This window comes from Elaeis guineensis, chromosome 5 (assembly GCF_000442705.2).
Source record: "Elaeis guineensis isolate ETL-2024a chromosome 5, EG11, whole genome shotgun sequence".
NCBI classification, from domain to species: Eukaryota; Viridiplantae; Streptophyta; class Magnoliopsida; order Arecales; family Arecaceae; genus Elaeis; species Elaeis guineensis.
In genome coordinates, this window is record NC_025997.2 from 3,367,247 (window position 1) to 3,379,437 (window position 12,191).

Genomic DNA, 12,191 nt, shown 5'->3' on the forward strand with positions numbered 1-12,191 from the left:
TTTTTAATTAAATGATTGCATTCATAATCAGAGAGATTCAATTTAGAAATTATATAAATATATTTTTCTTTAATTAGACGATTACATTCTAATCAGAGAGATTCAATTTAAAATTATACAAATATATTTTCCTCTATATAGACGATTGCATTCCTAATCAGAGGTATCTACAGCTCATTTCAACACTCTCCCTCAAGATGGGTTATAGATATCATAAAAACCCATCTTGTCACGAATAAATGAAAAAGAAGGCACACTAAGACCTTTGGTCAAAATGTCTGCTAGTTGACTAGCAAATCGCACATAAGACATACAAATGATTCTGGCATTAAGCTTTTTCTTGATAAAATGTCGATCGATCTCGATATGCTTCGTTCGATCGTACTGTACTGGATTATTAGCAATATTGATTGCTGCCTTGTTGTCACAATATAGCATAAGGGACGATGACTGATAAAGACTTAGATCCAATAATAAGATCTGCAACCATAAAATTTTGCACACGCCATGTGCCATAGCTCGATACTCTGCTTCAGCAGTAGATCGAGCAACTACATTCTGTTTCTTACTTCGCCAAGTGACTAGATTACCTTCAACAAAAGTACAGTAACCTGAGGTAGAGCGACGGTCATCAAGTGATCCAGCCCAATCAGCATCTGTATAACACTCCACCCGTAGGTTGCCATGATAAGAATAAAGTAAACCACGACTAGGACAGCTTTTGAGGTAACGAAGTATCCGTGTCACAGCATCCATATGAACTGAACGTGGATCATGCATAAACTGACTTACCACACTAACGGCGAACGCAATATCAAGCCGTGTATGAGATAGATAAATCAAGCGTCCTACCAATCGTTGATAACATTCTCAATCAATAGGGACACCAGTATCGGCTATTAGTCGATGATTTTGTTCAATAGGAGTAGCAATAGGTCGACATCCCAACATACCGATTTCTGTAAGAAGATCTAGAATATATTTTCTTTGGAAGAGAAAAATTTCTTTTGAAGAACAAGCAACTTCTATCCCAAAAAAATATCGAAGATGTCCAAGATCCTTCACCTCAAATGCCTGTGCCAGCTGAGCTTTCAAATGAGCTATCTTCTCAGAATTATCTCCTGTGACCACAATATCATCAACATAGACAATCAAAACAGCAATCTTACCCTTGTTGTGCCGAAAGAAGAGTGTGTGATTTGCATTGCTCTGTTTATATCCCATCTGAATGATTGCTCGTCGGAAGTGATCGAACCAAGCACGAGGTGACTGCTTCAGACCATAAAGAGAGCATCGTAACTGGCATACTTTGCCCACTGTCTGAGCGGTAGCAAATCTGGAGGAATATTCATATATACCTCCTCCTGAAGTTCTCCATAAAGAAAGGCATTTTTACATCGAGCTGGAATAGATCCCATCCAAAGTTAGCAGCATATGATATAAGGGTTCTAACAGAGTTCATTTTTGCAACAGGTGTAAAAGTTTCATCATAGTCGATGCTATAAGTCTGTGTATATCCTTTTGCTACTAAACGAGCTTTGTACTGTTCAACAGTACCCTCAGGTGTCTGCTTAACTGTAAAAATTCATTTGCATCCCACAGTTTGTTTACCAGCTAGTAAAGATACAAGTTCTCATATATTATTTTTTTCTAGTGCTCGCATTTCCTCAAGCATAGCGGCTTTCCACTTGGGATTTTTCTTAGCAACCTTCCAGTTCTTGGGTATGGGGACAGAGGACAAAGAAGCTATAAAACTCTGATAAGATGGAGAGAGAGACTCATAGGATACAAAGTTAGTGATGTCATGTTTGTACCCCACTCAATCCTTAAGTCGAGCAAGAATACCAGCATGACGAGTAGGTTTACGTAAAGCAATAGGAACATTTAGATCATCATTATCTAATATAAAATGAATGGGAGGTACAGGAGAATTACCATTCGTCGTAGAAGATGAAACCATCAGGACAGGAGATGAAGATCTGGAGACTGGAGAATGCATAATAGGCTCTGAGAGAGGAGATGAATCAGATGAAACTGAAGTAGCAGGCTGTGAGAGAGTCTCAGATGCAGTTTTAGATGCTTCTTCTTGAGTGTCAGAACTAGCATTAATAGAAATAAACTCTCTCTGAGTATCAGATCCACTATTTGTAATAAACTCTTCCTGAGTATCAGATCCACCATTTGTACCAACATCCACAGTAATAGGACTCCCTTCAGAGAACTCCCCCTCTCGACCAGTTCCAGAGGTGACGGAGAGGAAGAAGACACAGAAGATATATAGAATGGCTCAGACTTCCGAAATATTACATCCATGCTGATAAACAACTTTTGCTCATTCGGACACCAACATTTGTACCCTTTTTGAGTAGAAGAATAACCAACAAAAATGTACTTGAGGGCACGAGCGTCAAGCTTGCCAATTGAAGGTCGATGATCCCGAACAAAACAAACACAGCCAAATACCTTGGGGGAAATTATGAAAGAATTAGTTTCTTGCAGGCATTCAAGAGGTGTCTTATAATACAAAGTTCGAAGTGGTATTCGGTTAATTAGATACGCTGCAGTTAACACTGTCTCTCCCCATAAGGACTTAGGAACATTCATAGAAAACATCAAACATCTTGTCACTTCAAGTAGGTGTCTATTCTTTCTTTCAGTAACTCCATTTTGAGCCGGTGTGTCAACACAAGTCATTTGATGTATAATACCATTATTATGTGTATACTCCTCAAATTCTTTATTAAGATACTCTGTCCCATTATCAGAGCGAAAAATCTTAAGAGTTGCTCTATATTGAGTACCAATCATTTTATGAAAATCTCTAAATGACTGAAACACTTCATTCTTATTTTTCAATAGATAAACCCAAGTACAACGACTAAAACAATCAATAAAAGTAACGAACCACCGATGACCAGAAATAGCGGTGGTCCCACAGGGTCCCCATACATCAGAATGAACTACCTCAAACATTACTTTACTATGCAGGCCTGAGCCTGGATAAGCACTTCTAGTGTGTTTAGCTAGTTCACAGGCATCACATACAAGCTTCTCTTTATTATATGATTCAAAAATAGTTGGAAACATACGAGCTAAGAGAGTAAATGGAAGATGACCAAGCCTGCGGTGCTGGAGTAACAGATCTTCCTTTCGTGAGGATGAAACTGTCAAACTGATTTCTGAGTAGCCTCCAGACACTCCTCCCTCCAAATAGTAGAGCCCATTACGCATTATGCCAGTCCCAAGTTTCCTTCCTGTCCTTGGCTCCTGAAAGACACAATGTATTTTGAAAAAGGTTACGGCACAATCAAGATCATTCATAATAGCACTAATGGATAGAAGATTGATAGAAAATCTAGAGACATGTAGAACAGATGATAAGGATAATTCAGAAGTGCATTTGATAGATCCTTTCTCAGAAATAGGGGTAAAAGAGCCATCAGCAAGATAAACTTTATCACTACCAGAACAGGAAATATAAGACACAAAATCTCTAAAGGATCCAGTCATATGATTGGATGCTCCAGAGTCAACTACCCATGGAGAAAAATTACTACAGTTAAGAGCATGAATTTGATCATCGATACCTATTTGGGCAAAATTATCCTGATAGAGAGAACTGGTTGGTTGCTTTGAAGAATCTTCTGTGGAAGTGCTGCTTTCAAAAATATTTACACCAGATCTGAATTTTTTCAAAAGTTGCATTTCTTCGACTGATAAATCCTCCATAGAAGAAAAATGAGCCTAATTATACTGACCTCGACCTCTACCAGAACGACCACCTCCACGACCATGGACTCTAGTTGGACGACCATGCAGCTCATAGCAGTAAGCTTTGATGTGGCTCGGCTTATGACAATGGTCACAAATCTTAACCCCGCGAGGTCGAGACTGAGTTTCTTGAGTAGAATTAATAGGAGAAGAGCTTTCAAGAGTAGTTGGCTGTACTACAAGTGCAGATTGTATAGCTGTGTTTGTAGAAGAAGATATAGTGGCTAATCGAGTTTCTTCACTAAGAACCAAGGAAATAGCTTCATCAAGAGTTGGCCATTCTGTGTACTAAGAATAGAAGAGCATCGATACTCAAACTCTGGATTTAGTCCATCCAAAAAATCCACAAGGCATTGACGCTCTATCCATTTGCGGAACACATCAACATCATTAGGATGAGTAGGGGTAAAGGGACTATAAAAATCAAAATCATTCCACCTTTTTAATTATCCAACATACTCTGTTACAGATCAGGAACCCTGAGTAAGTCTCCGAAGCTCTCGTTGGATCTTATGGGCATGCATATTATTACATTTATAGGAATAAGTTGTGGCTACAGCCTGCCATAACTCATAAGCATTCGTCAGTGCCTCAACCGTATGAGCAACACTCAGTACCACAGAGGCAAGGAGCCATGCTACCACTCGAGAATTATTAGAATTCCACTGTCTAATAGCTATCACATCTCCTTCTGGCCTTTTTGCAGTACCACTTATAAATCTCTCAAGATTGTGAGACTCTAAAATTAGACGAACATGTTGCGTCCAACTTAAGTAGGTACCCAGCCCATCCAATTTGACCAAGTTAGTTTCTAGGATGATCTTTGAAAACTCACTACTCACGATACGAGATTCCATCATCCTAACTATTAACTTTTCTAAATCCTCCATGGTTAAAGAATTTTTATCATCCATTGTCAAAACAAAACACTTAAATGATCAAGTAAACAAGAACAATCTGAGGAAAAGTATTTGAATTTTTCTCACCAACGATCTGAGATAAACTCAGATGATGAATAAAAAATATCGAATATCTGCTTGCATAAAAGGCACCTCGATAATATTCAGAAACTCCAAAAAAGATGTTCCATTGTTGCTTCAGAACAAGACCCAGCACCTAATAAGAAATGAGAAAGGCGTCAGCCGCTTCCGTTCTCAATCCCGTGGTTCACGGATGGATACGCAGTGGCATCGACGGCAGTAGCAATATCGGTGGCATCGACGGCAACGACGGTAGCAGCGATGGCAGCGGCAGCGACGGAAACAACGATGGTGATGGCAGGGTGTGGGAGATGCCTGATCCGGGAAAGATTTGAAAAGATCTGAAGAGGTGCGGACGGTCAGCAGTTAAAGAAGTTTAGGGATTGAGATGAGGCGAATAGAGCGTACCATATTGAAAAATAGAAAAAATAGAAGAGAAGGTGAAGATGAGGATTCAGAGGAAGAAGAATACTTCTCTAAGACCAAAATGATCCTTTTTATTAATTTTATAGGCTCAATTTAAAAATTATACAAATATATTTCCTTCTAATTAGACAATTGCATTCCTAATCAGAGAGATTCAATTTAAAATTATATAAATATATTTCTCTCTAATTAGACGATTGCATTCTTAATCAAAAAAATTAATATAAAAATTATACAAATATATTTTTTTCTAATTAGACCATTACATTCCTAATTAGAGATATTTACAGCTCATTTCAACACCCGGCTCTTCCTACTTGCCTCCCAACGCTCCTCTTCTTCCACCACTTCCTTCCCCTCCTTGCATTATATAAAGGCCTCGCATATCCAATCCCCGCCCATCCTCTCCTCTGCTGGTAGAGACAAACAACGAAAGGTGGCGGAGAGGAGGAGAGCACCAAAGAAAATATAGCTCTCATGGCGGTTAACATAACCTCCATTAAGACCTCCTCCAATGGAATCTGGCAAGGCGACAACCCCCTCCACTTCGCTTTCCCCCTTCTCATCGTCCAAACTACCCTCGTCCTCATCCTAAGCCGCTCCCTCGCCTTCATCCTCAAACCCCTCCGCCAGCCCAAAGTCATCGCCGAGATTGTCGTATGCCCTCCATCTCTCTTTGAACTCTACCGTTTAACTTGCCTTATTTAATTCTGTATTATAGTTTAATTCAAGTGTTTTTGTGGTAGGGGGGAATTATATTGGGGCCTTCGGCTCTGGGCCGGAACCAGTCGTACCTCCACCGCATCTTCCCGTCATGGAGCACGCCGATACTCGAGACGGTGGCGAGCATAGGGCTCCTCTTCTTTCTGTTCCTCGTCGGTCTGGAGCTCGACCTCCGGTCCATCCAGCGGAGCGGCCGGCGGGCGTTCTTCATCGCGGCGGCTGGGATCTCACTCCCGTTCGTCAGCGGCGTCGGCGTGGCCTTCGTCCTTCGCAGCAGCCTCCCCGGCGCCGACTCCGCTGGCTACGGTCCCTTCCTTGTTTTCATGGGCGTGGCTCTCTCCATCACTGCTTTCCCCGTTCTCGCTCGCATCCTCGCGGAGCTCAAGCTCTTGACGACCCAGGTCGGCGAGATCGCCATGGCCGCCGCCGCCTTCAACGACGTCGCCGCCTGGGTCCTCCTCGCCCTCGCCGTCGCTCTTTCCGGAGGCGATGCCGGCGGCCATAAGAGCCCCCTGGTCTCCCTCTGGGTCCTCTTGTGCGGCGTCGCCTTCGTCGCAGTGCAGATGGCGGTGGTGAGGCCGGCGATGTCGTGGGTAGCCAAAAGAGCCGATGGAGAGGGTGGTGAGAGCGAGGTGTGGATCTGTCTCACCCTGGCCGGCGTCCTCGTATCGGGCTTCTTTACGGACTTCATCGGAATCCACTCGATCTTCGGGGCGTTTGTTTTCGGTTTGACGGTGCCGAAGGAGGGGGAGTTCGCCGGGAGGCTCATAGAGAGGATCGAGGACTTCGTTTCCGGGCTATTGCTGCCGCTTTACTTCGCGTCAAGCGGGTTGAAGACGAACGTGGCGACGATCAAGGGAGGGAAGGCGTGGGGGCTGCTGGCGCTGGTGATTAGCACTGCGTGCGCCGGGAAGATACTGGGGACGTTCTTGGTGGCGGTGGCGTGCGGCATGGCGCCGAGGGAGTCGGTGGCGCTTGGCGTGCTCATGAACACCAAGGGTTTGGTCGAGCTTATCGTTCTCAACATCGGCAAGGAGAGGAAGGTAAATTTCTTTTCTTTTAATGTATATTTGTTTGATGGAGTTTCATATCATCATCTTGCATTGCTAGCGCTAAACTCGTTATAATCAAAGAGCTAGGTTAGTGTATTTGACGACAGATAGTTCTAGGAGTCCAGTGGATACTGATACATGAGATATTTTGTTTTTGGAATTTCTAAAAGAAAAATAATCGTATTATATATTTAATAAAAAAAGGAATGTAACAAAGTATTATATATTTAATAATTTTTTTTTTTTTTATGAGATAACATCACCTACAAATATTTGTATTTGGTAAGGCAATAAATCTTCTATTTATAGTTGAAAGAATAAGTTTTTGAGATCCTAAGTTTATTGGTTTGGGAGAGAGACCTTATTTAATTAAGAGGCAATTTCTGTGCAAGGGGGACAATCGTATCAGATCAGATATGGATTGGATGGGACTGAATTGGATCAAAAATTTGCAATCTGAATTTAATCTATTAAATGAATCAAAAATTTATATCTGAATCCGATATATTTATTAAACAAGTAATCCAACTCATTTCATATAAATTATTTATTAAATAGGTTAGATCACATCAAATAAATTAAACAAGTGATATAGATCAGATTAAATAAATTTTAAACAATTTAAATGAGTCAAGTTATGATTCGATTTAATTATTAAATGAATTAAAATAGGCCAGAGACTTAAATCCAAATCCAATCTATTCGATAAATAGGTATAAAGAGTTGATTCATTTATGATCTAAACATATTTATATCAAATAAATGGATCACACATCAGATTGAAAGATCAGGTCATAAGTTGTTATCTTTACTTATGTGATTCCATAATGAACATGAGATAAAGTGATAAATATGGATTGCAAGTATGCATAAATATGTAATATGATGATAAATTCTTTCTTGATTATTGATATGTCCAAGGAAAGTTAAAGATCAACTATATTTAATAATATTATTAAATAATGAATAATATGGCAATGAAGTAACACCTTTTATTGGAATTAATAATTCATTTTATTTATTTATAATTATATTTATAATTCCTTTCAGTTTAGGCGGTTTAGAATTTGAAATTTAGACTTCAACGACGTAAAAGAAATAACAGATCCCGACAGAGATTATCCTTGCTTGCTCATGTGAGCATTTACGGGAGGAGAAAAACCACGCACGATGGCAGATTCGAGGGAAGAAAAAGTTATCACGGCCTTTCCATATAACGCCATAAATTGGTGGTGAACAATAAATTTTGCAGACGCTCGTCCCTCTCTTCATCTTGCCGAGTTTCAAAACTTCCAACCTTCATGCGCTTCATTTAGAACGACACTATCCGTTTATACTAGAAAAGATCCTGCTATACTAATTGCAGGATGGAAGGTCGTAGGCCGCTTGCATCATGTTCATAGAAAATAGTGTCTTTGGCAAAAACCCTCTAACACGTGCCTCTCACGTGTATACCCCTGCTGCTTTCTTTGCTAATATGTATGTTATGTTCGCTGCAATATCATTTATAAATATTAAAAAGTATTTGTTCAAATACAAAGGGTTTAAATTTTTTATATTTACGCAAAGGCCCTCTAAGATTTTGGAACTTTATCATTAAAGACGTGCATAATGATAATTCGATGAGCTAGATTATTTTTGTTTACACTAATTATAGCATGGTCTTCATCCCTAGCCCCTAGGTAAGCGCGTGCATGGTCACGACCTTGCGGCGAGTCCAAATCAGGCCGCTACGTGCTCACGAGTGCATGTAGCAAGGTACTCATCGGGAGGGAGCGACATGTGGCTTATGCTTTTAGTATTTTATAAATTTTAAAAACGAAGCGAAACCAGTCGGAGCCGGTTACCGCAAGCGGGCTTCGTCTTTTCTCTCACCGTCGAAGGCCACTTTGAACGCCTGTAACCGGAGGAAGATGAGAGAAGTCGCGGGATATTATAGTCATTCGAGGATGTGGTAGCGGATGGTAGATGATGAAGAGGACGTTTTTTTTTTTTTTTTTTCGGATAATAGAATACGGCAGGGTAAATGAGGTGAGGTACCGCAATGCACGGGGGATATGGCAGTTTTTTTTTTTTTTCTTTTTAACAGCAGATTTTTTTTTTAACTATAAATTTCAGACCGATCCACTCCAAAATCATTCTTAAATGCTGATGGATATAGCATGCCGATACTATAATTATATTATCTAAATAATTATACTAGCTCAATCTATAAATTTAATGAAATTTTTAGTCTATTTATCTAAACTGATCTTTAATTTTTAAAACATTCATCTCTCTCTAGATTTACTGTTCTTCAGCAATAAACAAAAACTTCTTTCCATCGAAAGATTTAGGCCAGCCCTATTATTACCATCATGACATATATAGTAGATGAAGGGATGAAGATGTGGGTAACTTCTTTCCATCATAATCTCTGCCTTAATGGACATGGGGACCAAACAAGGGGATTTCCTCTATAACAGCCCCAGCCTCTTAGGACTCTAAAGGTATGTTTCCTTTTTTTTCTCTTGTAGCAAACGATCTAGAAAGTGGGAGAACCAGATCAAAGCAGTCTTCTAATAATTTTGGTTAAACTTATCTTCTTTAAAAGAAATATTAGTTGTTTTAGTTATTTTTATTTCTATTCTTTATTTTTATCGTGTCGACTTATCTTGACTCGGTCTTTTATTCAGTTTGAGATATTTCCAACGTTAGCCCGACGTGCCTGCTCCGACCTCCACATCCGATAGGGAGTGGGCATTGAAATGCTGAAATTGGGACCTATGTTTGTCTGCTTTCTACTACTAGTTTTATTTGTCTCCCTCTCGTTTGTTATGACGCATTTAGAACTAACTCTCTCTCTCTCTCTCTGACTGTGTAGCTCAACTCCCCACTCATGCTTCAAACCTGGCCTTGCCTGCAATTTGCCTTTCAAGTTTTTAATTTCTCAAAGATCACTGGCTTTGGAAAGGAAATTACGCCTCTCCAAATATATGATCTTCCTTTTAGAAAATTCGACGAGTCATCAATACATATTTCCCTATCACCGTGCTGCCTCTTTACCATATACGCATCACCTATTCTATCTCATTCCTCCTCCACCTCCTCCTGAATTATTGACTTATTTCGAGCAAATGCCATAGCAATAGAGGGTAATATAATGTTCCATCAGGACAACATGTAACCAACTACGTAGCGATCTCCAGCGTCTGTTGAGCAAATGATAACCAGCTTTATTTCTAAACCTTGTCTTGTTTCCTTTGGTAATTAATACACGCATGCAGGTACTCAACGATGAAACATTTGCCATTTTGGTGCTAATGGCTCTCTTCACCACCTTCATCACCACCCCAAGCGTCATGGCCATCTACAAGCCCGCCCGCGCGGTCAACAACTCCGACAACCGCCGTAAACTCCAGGCCTCCTCATCCCCTCAATCCGCCGACGCCAGGGAGCTCCGCATCCTCGCCTGCGCCCGCGGCCCCCGCGATGCCCCTTCCATCATCAACCTCATCGAGACCATCCGCGGGGGCACCAAGAAGTCCCCCCTCAAGCTCTACATCCTCCACCTTGTCGAGCTCACCGAGCGTTCCTCCTCCATCCTCATGGTTAGCCGTGCCCGCCGCAACGGCTCCCCTTCCGCAGCCCCCTCCACCGCGAGACTCACGACCAGGTCTCTGTCGCCTTTGAGGCCTACGCGCAGCTCGGCCGCGTTCGGGTCCGCCCCATGACCGCCATCTCCGCCATGCCCACGATGCACGAGGACGTCTGCAACGTGGCCGAGGACAAGCGCGTCTCCCTCCTCGTCGTCCCCTTCCACAAACACCGGGCTGCCGGCGGTGATCACGACAGCGGCCACATGGACAACGTGGGGCCCAGCTGGCGGGCCGTGAACCAGAGGGTCATGAAGGAGGCTCCGTGCTCCGTGGCCGTCCTCGTGGACCGAGGCTTCGGAGGCGGCGAGCAGGTGGGCCCGGCCGAGGTGGCGCATGGCGTCTGCGTCCTGTTCTTCGGAGGTCCCGACGACCGGGAGGCGCTCGAGCTGGCCAGCAGGATGGCGGAGCATCCCGGCGTGAGGGTCACCGCGGTGAGGTTCGTCGACGGTAACAAGGGCAAGGAGGATCGACCCAACATCATGCTGCGCCCTTCTCCGATGAAGAGCGCCGACGACAGCTATACTTTCTCCACCGCCGTCATGGACCGCGAGCAAGAAAAGGTCACTTGTTCAAATTACCTTTTTAATCATATACGACTACGTGTCAAGTAACAAATTGGTGGGGAATCTGATGTTTGCTGTTCTGGGTGGCAGGAGCTGGACGAGGCGGCGGTGGCGGAGTTCCGGAGGAGGACGGAAGAGACGGCGACATATGAGGAGAGGCCAGCGGGGAATGTTCTGGAGGCGGTGCTGGCGATCGGGAGGAGTGGGGCCTACGAGCTGATAGTGGTGGGGAAGGGGCGGTTCCCGTCGTCGATGGTGGCGGAGCTGGCCGGGCGGCAGGCGGAGCACCCGGAGCTGGGGCCCGTCGGGGACGCGTTGGCGTCGTCCAGCCACGGGGTCGTGTCGTCCGTGCTGGTGATCCAGCAGCACGACGTGGTCCACTCGAAGGAGACCCCCGTCTCTATGGTCCTTGACGGCGGGGATGCCACCATTGTTGATGTCGATGACGGCAGCGCCCAGAAAACCTCTTAAGGGCTGGATGATCTATGTGGGTCTAAGAAGTACCGTCATTATAGGGCACTTGCCATCAATCATATATAGTTACTTCCTTGTTGCCTGTAGTTTTAACACCAACTGGTCTTATGGTCGGTTCAAACACGCGCTCGTTAGGGGCAATGTCCCTGTTCAAATGATGTGCGAACAGTGGCGAACACTAATTGAAGGTGATGTAAATTTTCTGCTTATTCTTAACATTAACAACTTAAAATCTGTTGTTTTTATTTAAATATTACCTATTAACTATACGTATTTAATATGTCATGCAGACACCTTTAATAATATTATTAATGCAAGATTTTTGATCTCGGTGGGATCGGTGATATCGTAGTCCTTTGGCCTCATTCCTATGAAATAATAAAATCAAGATGGGGTCATGATTCTGAAACATATTTTTGTAGGAAAAGAAAAAAAAAAAAAATGAAAAAAGAAGATGAAAAAAAATGAAAAGAAAAAAAAATGAAAGAAAGAAGGAAGGGAGACAAAAAAAAAAAAAAAAAAGAAGAAGGAAGAAATAGAAAAAAAGAAGAAAAGGAAAAAAGA

The 12,191-nt window shown here is 42.5% G+C and overlaps 1 protein-coding gene across 1 annotated transcript; it reads left to right on the top strand.

Moving 5' to 3' along the window:
- Positions 1–5,563: 5,563 nt before the first annotated feature.
- Positions 5,564–11,878, top strand: LOC105037277 (cation/H(+) antiporter 20). The gene is given in 5 exon segments (XM_073257151.1): positions 5,564–5,834; positions 5,924–6,943; positions 10,219–10,564; positions 10,567–11,150; positions 11,244–11,878. Coding segments are annotated over 5 exon segments (2,511 nt in total). The 5' UTR covers positions 5,564–5,654; the 3' UTR covers positions 11,625–11,878.
- Positions 11,879–12,191: the final 313 nt, after the last annotated feature.